This window comes from Entelurus aequoreus, linkage group LG18, assembly GCF_033978785.1.
Source record: "Entelurus aequoreus isolate RoL-2023_Sb linkage group LG18, RoL_Eaeq_v1.1, whole genome shotgun sequence".
In the NCBI taxonomy this organism is placed as follows: domain Eukaryota; kingdom Metazoa; phylum Chordata; class Actinopteri; order Syngnathiformes; family Syngnathidae; genus Entelurus; species Entelurus aequoreus.
The window spans coordinates 32,953,385-32,980,388 of NC_084748.1; the positions used below are offsets into that span (position 1 = coordinate 32,953,385).

A 27,004-nucleotide genomic window follows, 5' to 3' on the forward strand; every position below is an offset into this window, starting at 1 on the left:
CCTACACCGTTCACCTGATTTGGATGTAAATACCCTCAAATTAAAGCTAAAAGTCTGCACTTAAAGCACATCTTGATTGTTTAATTTCAAATCCATTGTGGTGTTGTACAAAGCTGGAATACTGAAAATTGTGTCAATGTCCAAATATTTATGGACCTAACCGTAACTCTGAAGCGTATACCTGCACAACTAATGAATAAAAAAAAGCTATCATGGTAATGTCAGAATGTTTGGATGCTAACGTTAGCATGCTAACTGAATAACGTCAACTAACGAAATATATGACTCTAAGGTGCGAACCTGCACTATGAGAAAAAAAAGTTAGCATGCTACTATACTAACATTAGAATGCCAACGTTTAACATGTGTCAGCTACTAAATTATATGACCCTGAGGTATATACCTGTAAAAGTAACTAAAAAGATAGCATGCGCTAACATTAGCATGCTAACTATTAACATGTGTCAAAAACCAACTTATGTAACTCTGGGGCGTATACCTGCAAAATTAGCGAAAAAAGCTAACATGCTAACCGTTAGCATGCTAACCGTTAACAGCATGTTTCAACAAACAACGTATATATCCCAAAGGTGTATACCTGCAAAAAAGAAGAAAAAGGAAGCCATTCAGTGTGCATTTCTCATTTTCAATTTTTGCCGTTTGTTCCAACGTTTTCCCACACCTGGCATGCATTAATTGCATGTCCAAAAAAATGTGTGGCCTTAAAAAAAATGTGCGTGAATTCATTATTGCCTCGTTTACTTTGACAGCCCTAATAACAAGAGGATTAATGCAATTATATTATGATGGCAATGAGAGTATGACTCACCGTAAAAACGAAACATTCACAGGTTCCAAAAAATGTGAGTTTATTTGACTCATATTTGTGCCTTTCTGTCATATCCGTTGAAATGAAGGCACCAAAGACCTTAAGAATAAAAAAAAATAGGAAAATGTCATGACAATTGATTATCTGAGGCTTCAGACAAAGCAAAAATGACATATTTGTATAAAAAATGTTACCTCTTCATCCACAGTTTTGATGATCAACACTGCAGGTTCATGTCCCTCCACGTAAGAGTAGAATCTATAGGAAATTAATAAACACATAAGCAGTCCATAACACAGTGGTACTGTGTTATTTGAAGTGAAATATGTCATTCAATCAAACTATTATCGTGAAAAAACGAAATGATTGCACAAATCATGGACTGTGAGCTATCCTTAACCATTTTCATGGCATTCAATCGATCGCAACTGGACTGTTCGATTTGTCTAAGAAGACGTTTTGCCTCTCACTTGAGTTGACTTCTTCAGTTCATTCTCATAGAATTAAACTGGTCAGATCTAGTCTTAGACTCAGATTGGTCGGATCTAGTCTGGATTAGATCCGACCAATCTAAGATCTAGTCTTAGACTCATATTGGTCAGATCTAGTCTAGATTCGATCCGACCAATCTAAGTTTAAGACTAAATCTAGTTCTGACCAATCTAAGTCTAAGACTAGGTCTGAACAATCTAGTCTACACTAGCGTAGACCTGACCAATCTAAATCTAAGACTCGGTCTGACAAATCTAGTCTAGATTAGAATAGATCTGAACAATCTAAGTCTAAGACTAGGGCTATTCTTAACCATTTTCAGGGCATTCAATTGATTGCAACTGGACTGTTCGATTTGTTTTAGAAGACATTGCGCCTCTCACTTGAGTTGGCTTCATCAGTTCATGCTCATAGAATTAGACTGGTCAGATCTAGTCTTAGACTCAGATTGGTCAGATCTAGTCTGGATTAGATCCGACCAATCTAAGATCTAGTCTTAGACTCAGATTGGTCATATCTAGTCTGGATTAGATCCGACCAATCAAAGTTTAAAACGAGATCTAGTTTTTACCAATCTAAGTTTAAGACTAGGTCTGAACTATTTAGTCTACACTAGCGTAGACCTGACCAATCTAAGTATAAGACTAGATCTAGTTCTGAACAATCTAGTGCAAGACTAGATCTGACCTGTATGTATATAATTTAAAAAACATTTTTTTTGGACTCTATATACATACAGTATATATAGAGTCAAAATGTTTGGACACTACTGGAATTGACTTACGATGCGAGACTTCCTCCGTTTTCCGTTTTGCTAAAGAGCTTAATGGGACTGAAAAGGGCAAAGCGTTCTGGTATCCAGGCCCAGACCACTGACATCTCAGTCCCTGTCACCACACCAGAGCTCAGGTTGTTGAAGTCCACTGTATCCACTGACTGCCTACAGAATCATAGCAAAATAACATCGTTGTGAGCTGAAAAATTGTCTAAAAATATGAATTGACTTTTCGGTTTCCCTCACCTTTTCTGGTGAATGCTGACCCCTTTTTGCATGAGGGAGACCTTATTGGCTTTGAACAGGAGATTGAGCTCCCTCCTTGTTGCAATTGGAACCATGAAAGCTCGTTCCAGAAGATTCTCAGCCGAGCAGTGGCGATTCACATTCTGCACGAACCGTTTCATATCCGTGCGGAAATCCTCCACGTCTGCAACTCGAGATGACACAGAGACTTTGTAGAGGCTGAGCAAAGTCAATGCCACCCTGCAAAGTATAAATGCAAAGTTACCTTGTTATTCTCAGGTTTGGGGTGGTTTGAATGTAAACAAAACAACGCCAAACCTGTAAAGAACCTTGTAGCCCTCCAACAAGTAGACATCCAGTACTCTGATAGCATATGTAAATGGGAGATCAGCAAAGATCCACATGATCCAGTCAGAATAGAACTCGAAAAGGTTCTGGTGAGAGCTGGCAATCAGCTTCCGGATGCCCCGGCAACATCTGTTTGCAAGGTCTCCGAAGGTCATGCACGAGGCTCGGTACGTGAGGAAGGTCTGATCAATGTAACGCTTGTTTGGGTCGTTGTAGCAGATCAGTCTGGAAACGCTGTAGAAGCATTCGGCCTCATCCTGGCTGAAGTGTAAGATGAGTGAGACCAAAGCAGGAAGGATGGGGCAGAAGTTCATGTCTGGGAAATATCTCCCCAGGCAGAGAAGAATCTTTTTGACAGAATTCAGACCCGCTTTGTTGAGACAGTACCTAAAAAAAAGAAATAAACCAATTGCAGTTCAATTTTCCAATTAGTAAGCATGTTTTTGGAGGAATTTTGCCCATCATCAACAATCCCAAGGTGAGACAACAACACCCGTCTCTCTCTTTTTTGTGTGTTGTAAATAGTAAAAACACTGCTACCAAGAGGCAGGTAACAACACAGTTATTAGATATTAGGGGATTGACCTATTTAGTCTATAAAGCCCTCTAAACAAGGGTCTCAACGTTTTCTAGGCCAGAGATCCCCACGCTAATGGAGCGAAGGAGTGGGGAACCCATTACTTATATATCTTGTATGAAAGTATGATTGTATTTTACATTAAACTGGTCCTAAAGGTACATTGTTATTGTGCAATACTGATGATATTCAAATAATAATAATATAGTGCCGCTAATAGCTAGCTGGCAACTAGTGCACTAATGACTAATTGACAACTAACGCTCTAATGACTAGCTAGCAACTGGTGTGTTCATCGCTGGCTGACAACTAGTGTGCAAATCGCGGGCTGGGAACTAGCACACTAATCGGTAGCAGGCAACTAGCGCGTTAATCGCTAGCTAAGAAGGAGGGTGTTAATCGCAAGTGGACAATCATAGCACTCATTGTTAGCTGGCAACTATAGCACTACTTGCTAGCCAAAAGCTAATGCGCTGATCGCTAGCTGGCAATGAGGGTGCTTATGAGTAGCTGACAAATAGCAAGCTAATTAACTCACTAACGAGCCAATCTCTAGCTTTCCACTAACACGCTAATCTCTGGCTGGGAACTAGTACTCTAATCGCTAGCTGGCAACTAGTGTTTTAATTGATAGCTCACAAGTGGGGTGTTAATCGGTAGTGGATAACCAGAGCGCTAATTGTTTGCTGGCAACTAGCGCGCCAATCGCTAGCTGGCAGTTAGAGTGCTTATCAGTAGCTGACTAATTTCTAGCTGGCAACTAACGAGCAGATCTCTATCTTAAAACTTGCTCGCTAATCTTTGGCTGGGAACTAGTGTGCTAATCGCTAGCTGGCAACCGGCGTTTTAATTGCTAGCTCACAAATGGGGTGTTAATCGCTAGTGGACAACCAGAGCGCTATATGTTTGCTGGCAACTAGATCGCTAATCACTAGCTGACAACCAACACGCTAATTGCTAGCTGACAACTATAGTGCTAATCGGTAGCTGACAAAAAGGGGGCTGGTTGCTAGCTGGGAACTAGCACACTAATCACTACCAACATTTAAAAAAAAGTAGTTTAGTAGGCATAAGTATTTATTAAAAACAAGGCAGAGATTTTATTTGACAAGTGTATTTGATATTTTTGGCCACTGTAACATTACACAGTTTGAACAGTAACACTGTGTTTGAATGTAAGAAAATAAATCTGTATACTTTAATCACGTGATTCTTTGGCGTGAAACAAGATGGAGCCCGCGTACCATTAGTGGCACAGCCGTGTAGAGAGAGAGTACAGCCAACTCGGTTTGAAAGTTGGTACCACATCTGATCGGTCAAAAGTCCCTCACGGGACGACAGGCCGCCATGTTTGCTCCCAACTTTGAAACCGAGTTGGCCATACTCTCTTTATACATGTTTCCGACTAGTGGCACACTTAGACTTAGACTTAGACTTAGACAAACTTTATTGATCCACAAGGGAAATTGTTCCACACAGTAGCTCAGTCACAAAGGATGGAAAGGGTAAGGATGGAAAGGATAATGCAGGTATTAAGTAGACTAAAAATGTACCTTAGTAGCAATATAAAATATAACATAAATGTAATATTTACATATTATATATACAATATATAATATATACTGATATATTTTATTATTGTATTATATTATATTTTTATATAATATATACAATGTATAACAAATCCCAATTAACATGTACAATATTACAGTGTATGTAACAGCTGCAGCAAAAAAAACAAAAACAAAAAAAACATACCACAATTTGAGAATCACTGGTATATACCATTCATATACATAGGCCTGCACTGTTTATATATATATATATATATATATATATATATATATATATATATATATATATATATATATATATATATATATATATATATACATACATATATATATATATATATATATATATATATATATATATATATATATATATATATATATATATATATATATATATATATATATATATATATATATATATATAGCCCACAATAGGATGAAAGTCCTCCATCTTTGAAGTGTTTCAGTCTAAATATAGTTAAACAATCAAATGTGCTTAAAGCCTAACGGATGATTAGTTTTATGACACAGGTGCAGTTGAGTTTTTTTCTAAGGTTTTGATATGTTGACAATTTGCACGTAAAATCATGTTCAAATAAACCTACAGTAGTGCAGAAAACGCCATCTGCTCTAAATTGAAAATTATATTTTGGAGAGAAAAAAATACAAGGGGTTACAAAATAGACTTAACATAACATTAATTGTTGTTATTACATTATTTTGATGGTAATTAACGGTCATTATCTAAATGCATGAAACATCCCACGCGGAAAATGAGACCCACCTTTCACAAACAAACTTTGGCCTAAAGCAGGGGTGTCAAACTCATTTTAGATCGGAGGCCACATGTTAAGTTAAAGTTAAAGTACCAATGATTGTCACACACACACTAGGTGTGGCAAAATTATTCTCTGCATTTGACCCATCACCCTTGATCACCCCCTGGGAGGTGAGGGGAGCAGTGGGCAGCAGCGGTGGCCGCGCCCGGGAATCATTTTTGGTGATTTAACCCCCAAATCCAACCCTTGATGCTGAGTGCCAAGCAGGGAGGTAATGGGTCCCATTTTTATAGTCTTTGGTATGACTCGGCCGGGGTTTGAACTCACAACCTACCGAACTACTCCCATGTAGTAAAATCACGGCACGATAATTTAAAAATAAAGACAACTTCAGATTGTTTTCTTTGTTTAAAAATAGAACCAGCACATTCTGAAAATGCACAAATAATAATGTTTTTTTGTTTTTTTTTACACTTACATGTTGCGGTTAATAATATTTTATCTTTATTTGTCGCTATTTATACTTTCTTAATAAATTATGTGATAATGTTCATCAGTCAACTCATTGGTGTTCATTTTCATTCTATCAAGATAAAAATAATATCAAAATCAAATTACAGGATGTTATTTATGTAGTTTGATCATTTTCCTCAACTGATGTACTAACATCATGTGTTTTTTTTAATAATTTTTTTACATATATAGTATGATCTACAAAGATACAAATAATTGCTATTGCGACATCTAGTGGACACATTTAGAACAGCAGTTTCTTTCATTCAAAAATTTCAGCTCTTTTTTATACTTAGCAAACCTATCCTGCGGGCTGAATAAAAGCTGTTCGCGGGTGTCAAACGTACGACCGGCCCGCGGGGCCGTACGTTTGACACTCCTGGCCTAAAGCAAACAAATTGTCTAGTCTCTTGTTGATATATATTTTAAACTTAAACGTTATGTGTTTCAGGAAAAGGTTTAAAAGATGAAACTGTACGTCTGCGATTAATCGTGATTAATTACAAGTTAAAGGCCTACTGAAATGATTTTTTTTTTATTTAAACGGGGATAGCAGATCCATTCTATGTGTCATACTTGATCATTTTGTGGTATTGCCATATTTTTGCTGAAAGGATTTAGTATAGAAAAATGACGATAAAGTTCGCAACTTTTGGTCTCTGATAAAAAAAAGCCTTGCCCCTACCGGAAGTAGCGTGACGTAGTCAGTTGTTCGCTTCCTCATATTTTCCTATTGTTTTCAACGCAGCTAGAGCGATTCGGACCGAGAAAGCGACGATTACCCCATTAATTTGAGCGAGGATGAAAGATTCGTGGATGAGGAACGTTAGAGTGACGGACTACAACGCAGTGCAAAACATATCTTTTTTCGCTCTGACCGTAACTTAGGTACAAGCTGGCTCATTGGATTCCACACTCTCTCCTTTTTCTTTTGTGGATCACGGATTTGTATTTTAAACCACCTCGGATATCCTCTTGAAAATGAGAGTCGAGAACGCAAAATGGACATTCACAGTAACTTTTATCTCCACGACAATACATCGACGAAGCTCTTTAGCTACGGAGCTAACGTGATAGCATCTGGCTCAAATGCAGATAGAAACAAAATAAATAAATCCCTGACTGGAAGGATAGACAGAAGCTCAACAATACTATTAAACCATGTACATGTAACTACACGGTTAATAATTCTCAGCCTGGCAAAGCTTAACAATGCTGTTGCTAACGACGCTGAAGCTAACTTAGCAACTTAGCAACTGGACCTCACAGAGCTATGATAAAACATTAGCGCTCCACCTATGCCAGCCAGCCCTCATCTGCTCATCAACACCCGTGCTCACCTGCGTTCCAGCGATCGACGGCGCGACGAAGGACTTCACCCGATCACAGATGCGGTTGGCGATTAGCGTTGGCTAGCGCGTCTGCTATCCAAGTAAGTCCTCCTTGTTGTGTTGCTACAGCCAGCCGCTAATACACCGATCCCACCTACAACTTTCTTCTTTGCAGTCTCCATTGTTCATTAAACAAATTGCAAAAGATTCACCAACACAGATGTCCAGAATACTGTGGAATTTTGAGATGAAAACAGAGCTTTTTGTATTGGCTTCAATGGGCTACCGATACTTCTGTTCCACTGGCTACATCATGCGCGTACGTCATCATCCAAAGGCGTTTTCAACCGGAAGTTTAGCGGGAAATTTAAAATTGCACTTTATAAGTTAACCCGGCCGTATTGGCATGTGTTGCAATGTTAAGATTTCATCATTGATATATAAACTATCAGACTGCGTGGTCGGTAGTAGTGGGTTCAGTAGGCCTTTAACTACAAAATATGGCTAAATATTTCAAAAGTTTGACAGACATGGGTTTTACCCATAAATATTCTTCACATCTATGAAGTGATGTATACTGCTTTATTCCCATAAGCCAAACAACTCATAAGATGTCCAGAATACCTTGGTATTTCTCCAGCCTCCATGTACTCTGGAACTGGGTGGTTGCTGAGTTTTTGTTCTCCAAAGAGCTTTTTGCACAGTTCATAGTAGACATCTCTTTCAGGCGTGACACACCTACAGTGCAAGACAGAGTAAAGTAAGTATGAGTTCAAAGTTCAATGGTTCCAATTTAGGACAGAGGATTTCTGTGTATGGACATCTTGTGGACCGTACATGCTCGCTATTTGCTTTTTTGGTTTATTATGGCCTTGTCTGCCAATCACCCCCTGCCTTTCTGTTAGGTTTTACCAAGTTATCCTTGGGTGACCGGCGACTTTGTCCCACCATTCCGTTTGTTCAAAACATCAACCATTTGCTCGTAACCTGGGGATTTTCTGTCACTCCGGTAGCTTTTTTGTCATTTCCAGAAATGTTCCATTGTTTTTCCTCACTACGATGACCAACCATGAAATAAACACAAAAGCGTTCATCTACAGCAGGGCTATTCAACCGGCTGCCGGGAAACAAATCAGGCATGGGAATGACAACTTGAAATAACTTCAAAACTTGGGAAACAATATTTGCTGCAAATTCCTAAAACACTTTGGTGCCCCTGTTGTACAGAGTAACTTGGACCACGGTAAACATATTGGCAGATCCTTGCATTGACATTGTAACCTTGCTAGCACACACTAAAAAATTCTGGGTTATTTTGATAACCCAATTTATGAGTTGCCAGTGTTGGGTTCAATTTAGGAGTTATTTTTATGAAGAGCAATCCATTTTTTGGGTTATAAGGGTATTATTTTAACTCAACTTCTGGGTTTTCAAAATTATGAACTATTTTTGGGTTGTTTTTCAACGAGTAACGCATTTTTGGGTAAAAGGCTTTTTTTTTTAAATTAAAAAGTTACTTTTTTTCTTGAAGGGGATTTTATTATGGATTAATCTCATTAACATTATTTACAATCACCCACCATTGAGTTAGCATAACTCAACTTTTTGGTTAAATAATTCAACCCAATTTGGTTGGGAATAACCCAACATTAAGTTATCATAACTCAACTTTTTGGTTAAACAATTCAACGCAAAAATTGGATTGAAAAAAATTAAACCAAAATGTTGAGTTAAAATAACTCAAATAAGGGGTTCGTCCTTTTCTGAACCAGCAGTTGGATTAAAATTTAACCCAACATTTTTCAGTGTGCAAACATAGAATGCTGGAGACCAAACTTGTGATTTACATAACTGAGACATTTCTCAATGCACCCTTATTAGTCCTCTCCTTTTTGGCACTCTTAGGTTTTTTTCATAATGTGATTTATCTAATGTGTTGCTGTAGCTTGTTTACTTCCGATGCAGTCAGTAGTCATTGATCGACTTCTTTAGTTATACTTTAGTGCTCCTCAATGTTCCATTATAGGTCTTCTCTTTTTCATCCTTTGGGCTCTTCAACTGGTGGCCTAGGAGTTCAGTTCAAAAAACTTGTGAGAGACTCACATTTTTGCAGAAGATTCCTAAAAAACAACTGAGCGCTCCTGTAACTCTGGCATAATAAATAGACAATTTCTACTGTTGAAAACGCTGGTTCTTATAAAAAAAAAAAAATAAGGCTAATAGTGAAGGGTCGTTAGCTTTCTGGAAATGTGGCCCCCATAACAATTTAGTCGAACATCCCTGATCTGCAGTGTATCACATTGCTCTGATATAATTTCCTGAGTAGCCGTGGTTGTATTATCTAGGAATTGCGGTTTACCAGCATTGCAGTTCTTAATGTTTCCTACGGCATTCCAGTTCTGCAAATGCATCTCCTGCGGTATGCACATGCATTCTCCAAACTTTGAGCGCTAACCTGGAATGGATGCCGTGAATGATGTGATAGTAAGCCTTTGCTCTCAGTGTATGAAGAATCGCCCAGAATCCTCGTCGGCCCATGGCCTTCAGCTGGGGGTGCTCGCTCTCAAGTATCTGCTGGTACCGAGCCGCAGCTTCCGGATCGATTTTCTCCCAGTCCACAAACTGGCCATATTTCATCCCAGAGCTGGAGCAGATCTCCCAGTTGTCAGACTCTGAGATAGTCATCATGGACACAGACTTCAGACTACCTTTGCTACCTGGGCAAAATGATACAGTGTTTATTTGTATTCAACATATCCAAAAAGAAAATGAAAAAACAAAACAAAACAAAAAAACGTAGCATTAGGCAACAATATGTGCTTACCATTAAAATCTCTCGAGAGTGAGTGCTTATTGAGTTTAGAATTGGACTTTTCGTTTTTGCTTACAGGATGTTGCATGGTGACCGCTTTCTGCTTCAGTGCACTAGACGTGGTCACGCTTTCAAAATCGTTGTCGGAGCAAGGCTCCGATGTTTCATAACTGTAAAAAGACCTAGAAAGCATGATTTTGGATTAGCTCATGAATCAATAATCCGTCTCACTCATAATGTCCAGGTTCATGCCAGTTGTCAACCACTACACAACCAACGGCCCTAATTATTGTAATTCCATTAAATTCTATCAAACCCAAATGGATTATAAAAGTTGATACCTGGAACGAGGTCTCTGGAAAATGACTTCAGTCTGTGTCTGCACACCGTAATTCTTGCAATCCTCTGGGCTGTAATAGGAGTGAGACCTCTGTCTGCTTCTTCCTCCCGTCATGGTACTCAAGTCTTGGTCCGTGGATGCGCGCAGAGAGATCGAACTAATATTTCCACAGTTGGAGAACTCTGGCAAGCATGAGACATGAATCAGGTCAAGCCCTTTGCATTCGAGAAATGAAATGCCTCGTTACCTACACACGTTCAGAGCGTCAGGATCTTATATAGGCCAATGGGTGGGGAAGCATAGGGCTAAGGGCTTGTTTGTGGTGACCTAATGCCTTGCACGTGAAAGGTTGCACTTCTGTTCCGGCTTTAAATCTGGCAACATCAAGTGTCTCCTTCTCAGAAGAAGGTAATCAGCGTACTGAAGACATCATCTCCCATAATCTTATAATAAAATGCAATTTGTATGAATGGAGTAACACAAATGTTTGTTTAGAAAACACACATTGTGATTTGATCCTATGTTTTCACAATAAAGTATTGCTATATACAGTTTGTATAATAGGTATGTTTTAAGAATTGCAAGCATTTGCATTACACAGAATAAAATTTATTTTAAATTAACTAAAAAAGATCATTCCCAATTGCTGGTAAACCAGTAAGTAAACAACGGCAGTTCAAAATAAGTTTGTACACAATTGTAAGTACTGCTCTTTATGTGAACTTGTGTAAGATCAAAATGCCAAACCGGACTTTTCTAGGAAATCTTGAAGAAGTTATTATTAAGTACAACAGGTGTCTGTTTGGATCCAAACACAAGCATTGTTTAGTCATGAAACATTCAACCATCACAAGTATCTCACATGTGGGCTACACACTGAGGCTGAAAAACAAATTGGTCAACAGCATGTGAAGAGTTTTTATTTTTTATTTTTTTAAACCGCTTCCTTCATGTCCTGAAACAGTTACTGGGTTTTCTTTGTTGTAGTTTATATATTTGCTATATTAAAACATGTTTCTTCTATTTTTCAAGAGTTTATATATTTTTAAAGTATGTTTATTGCACTGCAGCGCTGGTTAAGAACAGCATTTCATTGTCTTCTATATACTGTGCGTATATGCTCTAAAAATGACGGATAAAGGAATCTAAGTTTGAAAATTTATGTTTTTAAAGCAATTTATCTTAATTAAAAAAGCTTTCTTATCCTAAAAAAACACAACAAAAACAACAAAAAAACAACCTTATGTCAAGTATACAATAGAGTATATAACTGGCTGGAGTTGCAAAGGGATAAACAAAATAAAGCAAGTTTCTAACATTTTTGTGGGATTTTTTTTTTTGACAATTCTAAAAATTATTGTCACTATTATATTGTATAAGCAGCCAAACTGAAGTCTAACTCATCTTTGTATTGCCAGTATTGTTTTATTAGCTGAATTATTCTTGTTGATTTCAACTTTAATGCACTGGTTAAATATTTTTTTTAATTAAGATGATCAAATAATATGTATATTTTATTTTAAGAGCCCTTCACAGACGAACGTGGCATTTTAAAAATTCATGTTTTAACACACAAGGAAACTTATAATTATGAATACACAAAAATATAGCGCAAAGGACGGTTGGAATATAATGTTTTGAAGATTAATATCCGCCTCAATTGTCCCTCACAGGTATCCGTAGTGACGTCACACTCAAAACAGGAAGCGTTTTACTACCGGGTGATTCGAGCGAGTGGATCTTCTCTTAAAACCATTTTTTCCCTCAGAAATGTCACAGGATACCTGGTAAATAACGATGTCACTCTTACATTTGTACTATTTTTTACTAAGATTGAGTCTAAAACTTCATTTTTTAAACGTGTTTTTCTCTTGTTAGCATACTAGCTTCCTCTGTTAGGCTTAATAGTTGACCAGTATTGTATAAAGTAACCACCTAGATAGGCGTTATGTGTACTTTATACAACAGGATATAATCCAACAAAATAAATATATAATTGCTCAATAACACACACTTTGACTTGAGTTCAACCATTTTATAGGGAGAGCCGACATGTCACATGATAAATCAATGACCATTTGACGCAATTTAGGTCGGTGTATGTTTTGGTTTGCTTACTTCAATCAAATGCAGATTAGACTTAGACTTAGACAAACTTTAATGATCCACAAGGGAAACTGTTCAACACAGTAGCTCAGTTACAATGATGGAAAGGACAATGCAGGTATAAATAGACTAATATAGCTATAAAAAATCTAACATATATACGAATATATACATAATTTGTGTACAGAGTAATTTATATACATATATATTATATTATGTCTATAACATATATACAATATAAACCAATGACCATGTACAATATTACAGTATATACATGTACAGTCTATATGACAGCAGCAGCATAAAATGGAGAGTAGGTCCAGCAGGAAATAGAAAATAGACATTATAAACAAAGAGAAGTAGCTAACATGTCAGGTGTCAGGTAATAGGCAGATGTCATCTATTGCTGTATGGCGAGTGATTATACAGCTGGATGGAGTGTGGAATGAAGGAGTTCTTGAATCGCACAGTGCGGGAAGGAAGTTGAAGGAGCCTGTTGGAGTATGAACTCCGCTGTCCCTTAATTGTCAGGTGGAGTGGGTGGGAAGGATTGTCTGTGATGGCCAGCAGTTTGTCCAGTGACCTCCTGTCCCTCACTGACACAAACGCCTCCAATTGCGTGCCAATAGTTTGGCCGGCTTTCCGGATCAGATTTTCAATCCGGTTTGAGTCCCTTTTGCTGGTGCTGCTCCCCCAACAAACCGCAGCGAAGTACAGTGCACTGGCCACAACAGACTGATAAAAGATCCCCAACAGCTTGCTGCACACATTGAATGACCTAAGCTTCCTCAGGAAAAAGAGTCTGCTCATGCCCTTCTTGTAAACAGCTTTGCAGTTGTCCTTCCAGTCCAGTCTGCTGTTCAAGTGGACTCCCAGGTACTTGTACTGCTCCACCACTGCCACCTCCCGGCCCTGGATCTTGATGGGCTCCACCGGGGTCACTCTCTTCCTGAAGTCGATGACTAGCTCCTTGGTCTTGTCCACATTAAGGACCAGATGGTTCGCCTGAGACCACTCCACAAAGTCAGCGATCAGTGTCCTGTACGCCAATTCCCGTCCCTCTCCGATACACCCGACCACAGCAGAGTCGTCAGAGTATTTCTGCAGGTGGCAGGACCTGGAACTATACTGGAAGTCTGAGGTGTACAGGGTGAACAGGAAAGGAGACAGGACGGTCCCCTGTGGAGCACCTACACCACTGACCACAGTATCCGACACGGAGCTCCCCAGTCGCACAAACTGGGGCCTGTCAGACAAGTAATCAGTGATCCAGGAGACAATGGATGAACTGACACCCATCCTGAGCAACTTGTCACTCATCAGAATTGGCTGAATGGTGTTAAAGGCACTGGAGAAATCAAAAAACATGATCCTCACAGTGCCCTTCCCACCATCCAGGTGAGAGTGAGCATGATGCAGTAGGTAGATAACAGCATCGTCCACTCCTACATGGGGCTGATATGCAAACTGTAGAGGATCCAGGGAAGGAGCCACCAGTGGCCTCAGCTGATCCAGCACAAGTCTCTCGAGGACCTTCATGACCTGGGACGTCAGGGCAATAGGTCTGAAGTCATTTGAGCTCGATGGGATGGGCTTCTTGGGCACCGGCACTATGCAGGATGTTTTCCATAGCACTGGTATCCGTTCTAGCTTCAGACTCAGGTTGAAGATGAAGTGCAGGATCCCAGTTAGCTGAGCAGCGCAAGTCTTCAGGACCCAGGGGTTGACTCGGTCAGGGCCTGCTGACTTAGCTGGATTGACTTTCTCCAGCTGCCGTTTTACAAGTCCAGGTGTCAGACACACCGGGCTGGCTTTCTCAGTGGGGGTGAAAGTGGGGGAGGGGAGAGGGGGGAAAAAACGTCTGTGGCAGGTAAAAGAGAAGGAGGGGGAGATGGAGGTGTGAGAACAGGAGTAGTGGGGGGAGGGCCAGTAAGGGGTGCGTTGCTAAATCTGTTGAAAAACAAATTCAGCTCGTTGGCTCTATCTGCACCCCCATCCAGCAGTTTGGCTTTATTGTTGAAGCCTGTGATGGCCTTCATACCTTTCCAAACCTCACGAGTGTTGTTTTGTTGGAGTTTAGCTTCAAGCTTCCTTCTATAGGCATCATTCCCTTCTTGAAGATTAACTCTGAGCTGCCACTGAATCCTCTTCAACTCGTCCCGATCAACGGATCTGAAGGCTCGCTTCTTTTTATTTAGCAGCATCTTTAGCTGGCTGGTGATCCAGGGCTTGTTATTTGGGTAACAGTGGACAGTTTTTGTCGGGATGATGGAGTCCTCACAGAAATTGATGTACTCAGTGATGCAGTCTGTGATTTTGTTGATATCTGTCCCGTGAGGCTTACACAGTACTTCCCAGTCTGTAGTCTCAAAGCAGTCTTGTAAGGCTATGCCAGCCTCAATGCTTCTCATTTGCACTGATTTAGTTGAGATGGGCTGCCTCTTCACAGCAGGAACGTAATGAGGTGTTAAAAGCACCAGATTATGATCAGACCGTCCCAAGGGGGGCAGGGCAGTGGCGCTGTATGCATCTTTTGAATTAGCATACAGTAGGTCCAGAGTTTTATTTTCCCGTGTTGCACAGTGTACATATTGATGGAAAGTGGGTAAAATAGAGTCCAGAGAAACATGATTAAAGTCACCCGAAATGAGAATGAGGGCATCTGGATGTTTGGTCTGTTGCTTAGCAACAGCGACGTGAATGGTGTCACAAGCAGCAGTTTCGTCAGCAGAAGGAGGAACATACACCCTGATGAAGATTACAGAAGTAAATTCCCCTGGCAAATAATATGGCCGAATTCCAACAGCCAGAAGTTCAATGTCCGGCGTACAAACACACTCCTTTACAGTAATATGAGCAGGATTACACCACCTCTCGTTCACAAAGATGGCAATCCCGCCGCCTTTTTTCTTACCGCTAAGGCATACTTGCCAACCTTGAGACCTCCAATATCGGGAGGTGGGGGCGTGGCTGGGCAGGGGCGTGGTTAAGAGGAGAGTATTTTACAGCTTGAATTCACCAACTCAAGTATTTCAATATATATATATATATAAATACTTGACTTTCAGTGAATTCTAGCTATATATATATATATTTATTTTATTATATATAGCTTGAATTCACCAACTCAAGTATTTCAATATATATATATATATATATAAATACTTGACTTTCAGTAAATTCTAGCTATATATATATATTTATTTTATTATATATATATAAATATAAATAAAAGAAATACTTGAATTTTAGTGTTCATTTATTTACACATATACACACACACACAACACTCATCTACTCATTGTTGTACTTGAAAGTACAATGCTTTGCAGCTAGAAGCACAGCCTTTGAAGGAATATAGCTGTGGGCAGCATCTGTGAAATTTATTTTGCAGGAAAGGAGTGAGTTTAAGGCTGCAGCTAACGATTATTTTTCTATCGATTAATCTATAGATTATTTTTTCGATTAATCGGTTAATCTATAGATTATTTTTTTCGATTCATCTATAGATTCTTTTTCCTTATACCGATTATTTTTTATTTTATTTTATTTAAAATGAAGATGAAAAAATAAAAGTAGGCCAGTTTTTTCAAAAGGCATGGCTTTTATTTACAAAAAAAAAAGTATGGCCACTCAGTCAACATTGACAACAACATGACAAAATATTCTGTAAGAATGTAAACATTTAAAACTTTTAACATTTAACAAAATTAAAAGTAGCTTATTTGCTTTTTAATGTGCAAATATAAAAGTAAACATCCAATACAAAAAAGTGCAAAACGAAATATTCTGTAACAACAGTGTAAACATTTCAACAAAAGTGAAAGTATTGCTTATTTGCTACAATGTGCAAAAATAAAGATAAACATCCAATACAAAAAAGTGCCAATCTAAATATTCTGGAGCACTGTAAACATTAAGTATTGCTTTTAAAATGTGCAAAATAAACATCCAGTCCAACACAGTACACAATAACCAATTCTACTCATTCCAGTGAGTGACTAACAGTTGTAATGAAGAAAGGTTAGCATGTCTACTTGCTTTGCTTCTTTTCTTGTTTACAATATTCCCAGCAGCTGAAAATAGGCGCTCAGAAGGGGTCGATGTGGCTGGAACTGAGAGGTAATTAGCCTTCACCTCAAGCCAGGACTGCGAGTGAGCTGAGCTCCAGTTTAAGTTTCTAGTAGGTCAACGGGCTCATAGTGATGTTACTAGTAGTTGACTGGGAGGTGTTTATTATCATTTGGGGAGAGTCCGCTGCCTGATGCTCACCTGCTAAACACCTATCTGCTCGACGCTGAAGCGCTGACTACATGCGCTCTGAATACGCACTGCTGATTGGCTGATAATGCTGCGTGTGTACCAATCAGATGGTTGTATGGGTGGGACAATGCTGCGTGCTGAGACAGAGGCAGAGGAGCAAAGCAACTTGTTAAGACTTTAGCAGCTAAAGTTAGCTTTAGCTTAGAAACTCGTTCGGTACACCCCCGTACCGAACCGAAAGCCCCGTACCGAAACGGTTCAATACAAAACACATACCGTTACACCCCTAGCAGATACAAATGACACATTCATGTTTTTGTGTAATGATGACAACGTATGCTAACGCGGACGATTGACTAGTTGATGGCTGATGGTTTTCTTTTCAAATGTTCGTTCATAGCCGTTGTGCTGCTATGACAGGCCATTTCCGCTCGACACAGTGTGCATACAACAACATTATTAGGCTGTGTATTGAAATACTCCCACACTTTTGACGACTTTTGGCGTGCGTTTTTCCCCTCGCTCGCACAGTCTGCTTTGCGCTCCGCCATGACGGTAGTGTGACGTAAATATGCGACGCGTCGACACACAAAAACGGCGTCGACGTATTTACGTAACCGATGACGTCGACTATGTCGACGCGTCGTTTCAGCCTTAAGTGAGTTAAGGGTTGAATTGTCCATTCTCTTTCTATTCTCTGTCACTATTTTTCGAACCATACTGAACACCCTCTCTGATGATGCATTGCTGTGTGGCACGCACAAAAGTGTTTTCATCAAATGCACGAGTGTGGGGAATCTTCCATCTCTCCCTAGCATGGCCCAAAACCGGTCAATCCTTGCTTCCTGGGGAAGATGTTCCCTGGCAAGTAATTGGTACTCCAGTACTTGTACCCGGAGGCTGGTCAGGTCCAATCGCAGCTGCGGCAGACTTTTTCCTAGCTCCATAACTGCAAATGAAAATGAGCAAATTAAGCACAAGTGAGCTTGGGATATAATTGCTTTCTCTAGTCTTATCCTCTATAACAGGGGTCGGGAACCTTTTTGGCTGAGAGAGCCATGAGAGCCATGAAAGCCAAATATTTTAAAATGTATTTTCGTGAGAGCCATATAATATTCTTTAACTCTGAATACAACTAAGTGCGTGCATTTTTAAGTAAGACCAACATTTTTAGAGTACAATAAGTCTCTTTTTCTTTTTAATAACATTGTTATTCTGAAGGTAACCAATAATAAATTAAATACCTCTTACCATTAATGCTGCATGGTTTTGTAGTCTGGTTGATACGTGGTTATTTTTAACACTGTGATGACCAGCGGAATTACTCATTACTTATCGTGTTAAGCAATGTCAGCTAGGATTTATCTGAGAGTCAGATGCAGTCATCAAAAGAGCCACATCTGGCTCTAGAGCCATAGGTTCCCTACCCCTGCTCTATAACTTCTGAAGTTGATTATTAAACAACTACTGCCATCAATTAAAAAAGGGGATGCACCTGAGTTTGTGGAAAACTGATGCCGTGACTCTGGGTCCAACACAATCAGGTTTTGGAGGATGATGTTGTCGAGGGGGAATGCAGTCATCATCTTTGTGGTCACAGCTACAAAAAAGTCTCTCACTGCCCTGTGACACATGATCAGATCAAAAATTACAGCCATTGTATGATGGGATATCAGTTAGTTAGCTTTGGATAACACAATAATCATGTTTACTTCATCATCAGAAACTTCGTCACCACCTCCTCAGTTTTCGGATCGCAAACCCTGGCCAATATCACAAATTCCTTAAAAAAAACAAAATATATATAAATATATTTAGAAAGCAATTTTCACAGCAGCCACAACATTACTTTACAAGAGAAGTCTAAATACAAAATACATACTTTATCCGTCTTTCTGCTTGTGCTTTCATCACACATCAGACCAAAGGGTTGGTTTTGGCAAAGTTCCATCACTTCCTTGTCCAATTCCGGGGCAATGGCACCTATCAAATACACAGTAATGAAAACACAGTTGTTCTACTAACTGTACTGTACTTGCTGCTTACTTAAAAAAAACCCACTTACCTTTCACTATTTGAGTCGCCTTTGTTCTGCCATTTGAGTACTGGCAAGCGATCTCTGAATCCGGGTACATATTCTTCACGGATTTGTTGTAAACATCCGCAAATGAGAATGGGATGTTGCTTGCAGCTATCAGCATAGTCATCTTTGTCTCGGCATATATTACACCAGACCTGGGCATTCTGCGGCCCGTGGGCCGCATCCGGCCCTTTGTGCGTCCCTGTCCGGCCCGCGTGAGGCCAATTATACATTACAAAATACATTTTAAAAAGTATCTATGTCGAGTGTGCAATACAACGGTGCTGCTTTTGTTTTGAAAATCGTTATTTGTATTACTTCCGTGTGGACGTATGCGTGTGCGTGATTGTGAGTGAATGTGAACAGCTGCAATCATTAATTACAAAATAAAGTTGAAAAAACATCTATGTCGTGCGCGCAATACAACTGTGCTGCTTTTATTTTGAAAAGTATTATTTATGGGCGTGTGTCCGTGTGTAACCTGCGAGTGAAGGTGCACATGCAGCGACAAGTGATGCACGGTTTACACCCGAGACGCTAAAAAGAGAAAAGTTGATGAAGAATGGCGTGTTTCCAACAAGACATGGACTGCCATGCAACGTTCCCTCTAAGGTGCGTGCCTGCGCAATTTCGCACTGCTCAAGCGTCTGCTGCGCGCAGCAAATATATGCCGCGCACCAAATCAAATCCCATCTGAATTCTAAACAAAATAAACATATTTATTCTATGTAATTTTGCAATGCAACTTTGAGTGACAGTGACAACAAGCGGCCCTAACGGTGTTCGTCAACACCGTTCAATTGAACACCGTTCAATTATTGTAACGTCTATCGAGATGCTTCGAGGCCAGGAATTATATCGATCACTTTATTGAGCAAAACTGTTTATATTCGGCCATAACCACACCAAAAACATAAGTAAAACACTTCTATCTCGAAAAACTAGTCATTTTCTGCCGTACAAACCAGGCCAAAACCAACTTGTCATCTGTCACCAACACGCATAGCACTAAACCACTGGTGCGTTTATGGCCACACAAAAAGTCGGACAACTCAAACACCACACAAAGTTACACTATGACTCCTCAGTCATACGTGTGCTTATTTTACTGTCATTTATTATTAATGTTAATTTATTTATATTAGTCATGGAATGCTGTTACACACACTATGTTGAAGTATTACTATTATTATTAATTATTATTATTATTTATCTTACAGTATATATAAAAAATAATATTGAGCAAAATTTAATTGAAATATTGTCGATGTGGCCCTCCAGCAGTGCTCGGGTTGCTCATGCGGCCCCCGGTAAAAATTAATTGCCCACCCCTGTATTACACCATCGGGTCTCCATTTTGCGAGGTGGCCCATAATACTGGACTGTGACCGGTGCTGCGCTGCCGCCGCCGCCTTGTGCTTCGCTCTCCGTTCATGAATGATTATATCATTTCGGCCACCGTGTTCAATTGAGAAGTCTGTTCTACAAAATTTACAGGCAACATTACCCCTTCCCCTTCGAACTGTCCTGGATGAATTGAAATTCTTGTTTCCATTCGCTTTGGAACTTGCAAGCGTATTTGTATTTCTTCATCTTGTTCCTCGTTCTTCTGCTGCGTCTACTAATACTTGTTGTGCACTCCCAAAAGCCGTAGATGTTATGACGCAGGCAAGTTTATATTGTGGGAAAGCGGACGTGAGAACGGCTGTCCCCACTCAGGTCCGCATTGAGCTGGAGGGGGCGTGGCCTCCAGCTCCGGCTGAATACCGGGAGTTTGTCGGGAGAAGCGTTGAATATCGGGATTCTCCCGCTAAAAACGGGAGGGTTGGCAAGTATGCGCTACGGAGTGTGCTTCTATCCGCCCGTGAGGTTGTGAAGCCGGGTAAAGACGCGCTGTGGTCCGGGAAGTCCGCGTGTAGCCAAGTCTCCGTAAAGCACATGATGCTGCACACGGCGTACTCCTTTTGAGTTCGGACGAGCCCAAACAATTCGTCCATTTTGTTCGCCAAAGACCGCACGTTCCCCACGAGGACAGAGGGGATTGCAGGCTTAAATTTCCTTCTGCGCTCCTTCATCTTTATGCCGGCACGGCGTCCCCTGCGCTTTTTCCGTACTTCCACGGGAAGGTCCGGCCGCGTTCCCCATAGCGCTGGTAAGGAGAGCGCAAACAGCTCCTCGCGGGTGTAAACAAAAGGTCTGCTGCTCCGCTGATCAAAGCCAAACACAAAACGGCCCGAAAAGAAAAAGAACAGTAACGAAAACACACAAAAGCGCCCAAGAACCATAATTAGTGGTTTATGGAAGGTAAGAGATTAAAAAAAGGCAAGAAAAGTTAAGCATAATACCAAAAATAAAGTAAAAGGAAAGAATTCAAAGGAGCTACTGTGATGTGCTGCCGCTCTTCCAGGCGCACTAAAAAGAGTGCGCCTGGAATAATAATTGAATAATTCAAACACTAAAAACGATCGGTTTATTTGAGCTTAATTTTAAAATGCAAAAACGATGATAATAAAACAAAGCGTTCTCCCTTTTTTGTGTTAAATAGTAATAATTACATATAATAAACGGTTTGATTTTCATTTGATATTTCATATCACAAAAATAAAATTCCCTAGTAAACAAACGGAGGAAAACATGTGTTTTTAATAGTCTGACACCGGAAATGTTAATTTTCAAAATAAAAGCGGGATATTACGGTACCTGTGTATGGAGCAAAATGACTACCAAAACGCCACAAACACAAAAAAATGGTTTTACTCACGCCCAACGATTTGCAAGTAAAATAAAAATGTTCTTCAATGAAAAAAAATATTCACAAGTTGAAAAAAAAACCGTGAAGTGAATTATATTTATATAGTGCTTTTCTCTAGTGACTCAAAGCACTTTACATAGTGACACCCAATACCTAAGTTACATTTAAACCAGTGGGGGTGGCACTGGGAGCAGGTAGGTAAAGTGTCTTGGCCAAGGACGCAAAGGCAGTGACTAGGATGGCGGAAGCGGGAATCAAACCTGGAACCCTCAAGTTGCTGGCACGGCCACTCTACCAACCGAGCTATACAGCCCCTGCAAGTAAAAAAACATTTCGCAAATATAATTTTTTGTTTTGCAAGTAAAAAAAATGATTCGCTTGTCTAAACACTATTTGCTTCAATCAAAAAAAACATTCACAAGTATACATCTTTTTCTGAATGTAAAAAAACGGTTTGCAAGTAAAAAAAACAAAAAATATTGGGTTTGCGTGTCAGTCAGCATTTTGTGCTGATAAAAAAGTTCCTCTTTCTTTTCTCAATTTTCTTTTTTTTAAAGACTGCTCACATCCCTGAAACTTACCGGTTAACCTACAGGTTAAGCTTGTTCTTATTCTTTATTATTTTTGGCAGACGGCACCATGCGCCAATAACAGGAGCTTTGACGGCCACGTGTTAGTGTAGAGTGCAGTTGCGAGGGCTATGAGTTCAAGTGTGTGGATCTCACAGGGTGGATTATTACTGCCAAAAGAGTGGCATAATACTGCCAAAAATGTTAACTTTAACAAAATTGTTTTTATACTTACGGATCGTTTTTTTTAAATTGAAGAACATTGTTTTTATACTTGCAAAGGGTTTTTTTTTAGTTGCAGAAAATGTTATTTTTTTTTACTTGTGAATTGTTGGGCGTGAGTAAAAACAATTTTGTCTTCTTGGAATTTTGGCGGTAATTTCACTCCATAACCGTGTGCCTGGCTAAAATGTATTTGGAGCCCTACACAGAAACTATTTTAGACATGGCCTAACAAGGACTGACATCTGCAGAAATCACACGAAAGTGGAGGCACAAAAGGATTTGATCACCCACTATAGTAACACTATAGTACGGTATTATTTCTTACAGGTAAGTCATGGTCCTGAATTTAAACCCCTACTTCTGGTTTTTGTGTTAGAATATGAAAAAACACATCCGTCTGTTTTTCCAATTCTCTTCATATGTGTGTAGACATTTCTGTAGATGTCAGTCCTCGTTGTGCCATGTCTAAAATTATGTTTATATCGGTCTCACTTTAGCCACTCTAGCCATTAATGTGGACCCCGACTTAAACAAGTTGAAAAACTTATTCGGGTGTTACCATTTAGTGGTCAATTGTACGGAATATGTACTGTACTGTGCAATCTACTAATACAAGTTTCAATCAATCAATCAATCAAACCACAGTCACAGGCCCAAAGTAAATATCCTAAATTATTTTGAAAAAAAAAACGTCCGTGTGAAAAAAAAGTATCCGTGTCTGAAAATTAAACTGTTATTTTTAGATGTAGTTACTGCTCATCAACAACAATAAAAAAAGAATATTTTAAAATGAAATAAAAAACACAGTCCTTTTTCAATTTCCATTCATAAAAAGAAAATTAAATGACCAAAACATACATTGACCAATTTAGCTCACCAGAATATCTCTTGTTTTGCGTTGATGTTTTGCTAAACTTTTCCAGAAACCGCTAACTTACTGAGGTTTGAACGGTCCAACACAGACCTTGTTCACATATTCCAACCCTCGCTCTTTAGGTTACAAAATTATGACGCTACTTGTCGGCTGGCACAAGAAATTGCTGAAAACATCCATGAACGGAACAGGCAGCAAAGGACAGGGGGTAACCCCGCCAAGGTAATGTGCTGACATTGCTAAAAACAGTGCTTCAATTATTTATTTTATTTCATGTCATGTTGTCTTTTTCAGATCAACATGACACTACGGGCGTCGTTGCAGAAGCTCAAACAGAATATCGCCCAGCTTAAAGAGAACTTGTTGAGGGCTTCATCATCACGACGCATGTATCCTTTTTTTCTTTGCCTTGTTTTATCTCTAAATAGAAGCCATGAGACTAAAGATTTTGTTAAAGGTTCTTGTAGTGATATGACATTACCAATAGAGGGCAGCAGAGTATTTTAAAACAGTCATAAGCTGCAAAGCTGGCCTGCTCTTGGGCCAATTCTGCAACTGTAATTCTGTCATATATTTATGACTATGAAGTGTTTCTGCCTCAATGAGAACTCATCAGAATGCAGTCAGAAGGTGACCGGCGACAGAATCTCATTGACGACTTGCTGACCAGGGAGAAACAGCTCAATGCCACATTTAAAGGCGATGTCGCAGAGCCTGGACCTTCCAGGTATTAAAAGCAAGGGTTATTATTGTACTTGAAGTGAGTAAGTGTTACATAAGCTTTTTGTGGCCCTAAATACAATTTTGTCTGTGGCCCCATTACGGTCTTCAAAGGGGAACGGCACTTTTTGGGGGGAATTTTGCATATCATTCACACTCCCTGTGTAAGAGAAGAATACGTGTATACAGACATACATTTCCTTTTTTATGCATTCTAACTCGTAAATAAAAGCTAGCAAAAGTCAGCTAACAATTAAGGTGAAGGGAGTCGCCCTATTCCACCTATAAAGCGTTCTATAAACATCCAAAACCCTTCATCATTGTCTTTTATATATGCTGTACTTATATACTGTTTGTTATGTAATGACAGGCACATTCATAATAACATGTAATATTTACGTATTTTGCTAATTTTAAGCATACGGTGGCATATTAATTTTACAGACACACCAGAACATTAGTTTTTCCTTTCAACAACAGTTACACTACTAATCATGGCAGACTTCATGAGAGACAACAAAGACTACTTTGAGGCAAATGATGATCCAGAACCTTCCATTTAAGAGCCTGAATATAAGGAGGATGAGCTACAAGTTTTAGAAGCTGTATGCTTAACAGAAGCTAAACACTAAGCATCATGCAGCACTATTGCGAAGTGCTGAACAAGATTTATAAACTACTAGCAATCACTTACTGTAAAATGTCTATCACTGGAATGGCGACTGATGGGATGTTCATATCTTGCCATTTAGATGAAGAATGAATCATAATGCTGACTCAAGTTTTTAAAAAAGCATTGCCGCAAACAAGCGTCTTCGTGTCGTTCTCTCCATCTCCGTGTATAAATTGGATGTCAAAGTTGACCAACTTCTCGGTTTATGGCCACATCCTTCTACTATCCAGGTGAGAGGCATGATTTGTAATCGAGAATAAACCATCACCAACTCAGAGGCGATGTAGCATCTTACCGGCTCATTATGTCAATACATCTCCATAAGCTAATTAGCTCTCTGTGATCAAAAATAGTTTTTCTGCGTAAGCACTTATAATAACAATATCGCTAATACTTGGTTAATATTCAGGTCACAAGATCAAAATGGAGTATGGTTAGCGGTTTTTAGATATTTTTTGGAGGGCTTAATGGGTGAAATAGTGATGCATTGTTAGCCACCTCCGACTAGCCTTATTTTATGACTTAGAATGCATAAAAAAAGAAAAACATATGTATTCTTGTCTTACATAGGGATCGTGAATGATAGGCAAGATTAAAAAAAATTGCATTTCTCCTTTAATATTATTTGTGTAACATGCAAGGAGCTAGAGCTGACTCACTTAGTGAGTATTGTGACACAGTCGTCCGTCACTACATCACGCTTCGAAGTTTGCGGCTTTTAAAGGTAACTATATTGCGGTTATATCATGTCTTGAGGGCTTTCTTAATGTTGAACAACCTACTTTGAAAGTTGTAAACAGTTCTTTATGCTCTAGCTTTAAAATATTTATTTATCATGAATAATTTCTATTTTTGCGGAAATTAATTTTCCACAGCCAGGCATGGAAGCAAATATTAGAAATAAACAAGAGTTTATTGTATAACTCTTGGCGACCAGAAGTAGATTTGACTATGTGAGCCTGAGTGTGTGCATAAGAGACACAAGTTGCACAACCAACAAAAATGCAGTTTAAGTACTTTAATAATTAGAAATTAAGACCTAATATATTTTTAATATTTTAAAAGTTATGTAAAGATATATATTTATCATAAATAATCACGTCTGAACAATAGAAAAAGACTATATTGACAACTACAATTCATTTCAATCCAATATGTTAAATTTTCATGTGTTTATATTTTAAATAATGTCCGGAGTTTGTATAAAAAAGATTAAAAAAATAAGTTGATAAAGCCAAGTGGAAAGAAAAGTGTTTATCTCCTACCACAGTGAAGCCAATTCAAAACTGTTATTAAAAAGTAAACATAACACAATAAATGGACAAAAGCTTTTAAAAAAAAACCCTAATGCTCTTTAGATATTGTATGTTATTGGAAAAGGTTTGGCTACAATATAAACTTATAGTACATTTGTTTTGGAAATACGGACGCAAGTCTGTCACGTTGACGTCGTTTAAATCAATGCTAAGTTATCAATTATTTCTAAGGAATTTTGAATGGACGCGGGAGGGATGCTGCTAAACCGAACTAAAACTATTACAAAGGCCATGTTGACTCACCGCTGAATAAAAGTATAGCAGGAACAAAGTATAATTGTCAGTCCATCAAAGTTATCGGTCCCCATAGTCACGTGGCCCCCACTAGTTGTTGTGGCCTCTAACAACCACAAAAAGTGTTAGAGCAATGGTTCAGGTTATGTTTAAGTCACACAAGGACACAAGTAGTGTGGTGTATGGTTCAGTTAGTATTGTTCTTCAAATAGTGACCTCTGCTCTAATGTTGTCTTGCTGGATGCCTCATCTGGTCGAATAAATAAACGCCACACCTCCTGTTTTCCCCATCTAGATGGCTGCAAATACCTTTTACTATGCCTGATATCACCGTGTCAGTGGAGATGGCGGTCTTAAACACTGCTTGTACAGACGACACATGGCATCTGTAAAGCTGACGTTTACTGTGGGAGTTTAACGTTTTGCTCCAAAGCAGAAGCAGCACTGCTGAAAATAACGCTGACCAGAAACTAATTAGGGATTGAAACAAAAAAAATAATAATTTGACAAAAAGATAACTGCAATCTGGTGGTGGGAGGAAGAAAGTTAGCAAGGTGTTGAACTGATGGTTTTAAG

At 39.1% G+C, this 27,004-nt stretch overlaps 2 protein-coding genes across 5 annotated transcripts in view; one reads left to right on the forward strand and one right to left on the reverse strand.

The window, feature by feature from the left end:
* LOC133633576 (TBC1 domain family member 24-like) overlaps positions 1-10,851 on the reverse strand; it is a 16,076-nt gene extending 5,225 nt beyond the window's left edge. Inside the window, exons 1-10 of one of the 4 annotated variants that reach the window (XR_009821788.1) lie at positions 10,618-10,851; positions 10,289-10,458; positions 9,920-10,181; positions 8,089-8,202; positions 2,661-3,077; positions 2,343-2,582; positions 2,106-2,261; positions 1,024-1,087; positions 830-928; positions 500-598 (exon numbers count right to left, since the gene is read on the reverse strand). Coding sequence is in view for 3 of the 4 variants with exons in the window: in XM_062026150.1 (XP_061882134.1) it covers positions 647-721; positions 830-928; positions 1,024-1,087; positions 2,106-2,261; positions 2,343-2,582; positions 2,661-3,077; positions 8,089-8,202; positions 9,920-10,181; positions 10,289-10,458; positions 10,618-10,730 (1,710 nt within the window). In the remaining variant the exon portion in view is untranslated. Of the gene's footprint in view, positions 1-499; positions 599-640; positions 722-829; positions 929-1,023; positions 1,088-2,105; positions 2,262-2,342; positions 2,583-2,660; positions 3,078-8,088; positions 8,203-9,919; positions 10,182-10,288; positions 10,459-10,617 lie in introns of those variants that run through there. The other 3 variants (XM_062026150.1, XM_062026147.1, XM_062026148.1) reach the window with 3 other exon arrangements.
* A 1,430-nt stretch (positions 10,852-12,281) lies between these two features.
* The window catches only part of stx8 (syntaxin 8), an 80,063-nt gene continuing 65,340 nt past the window's right edge, over positions 12,282-27,004 (forward strand). The window contains exons 1-4 of the mRNA XM_062027003.1: positions 12,282-12,403; positions 23,608-23,707; positions 23,780-23,874; positions 24,102-24,212. Coding sequence (XP_061882987.1) covers positions 12,387-12,403; positions 23,608-23,707; positions 23,780-23,874; positions 24,102-24,212 — 323 coding nt within the window. The 5' untranslated portion in view covers positions 12,282-12,386. The remainder of the gene's footprint in view (positions 12,404-23,607; positions 23,708-23,779; positions 23,875-24,101; positions 24,213-27,004) is intronic.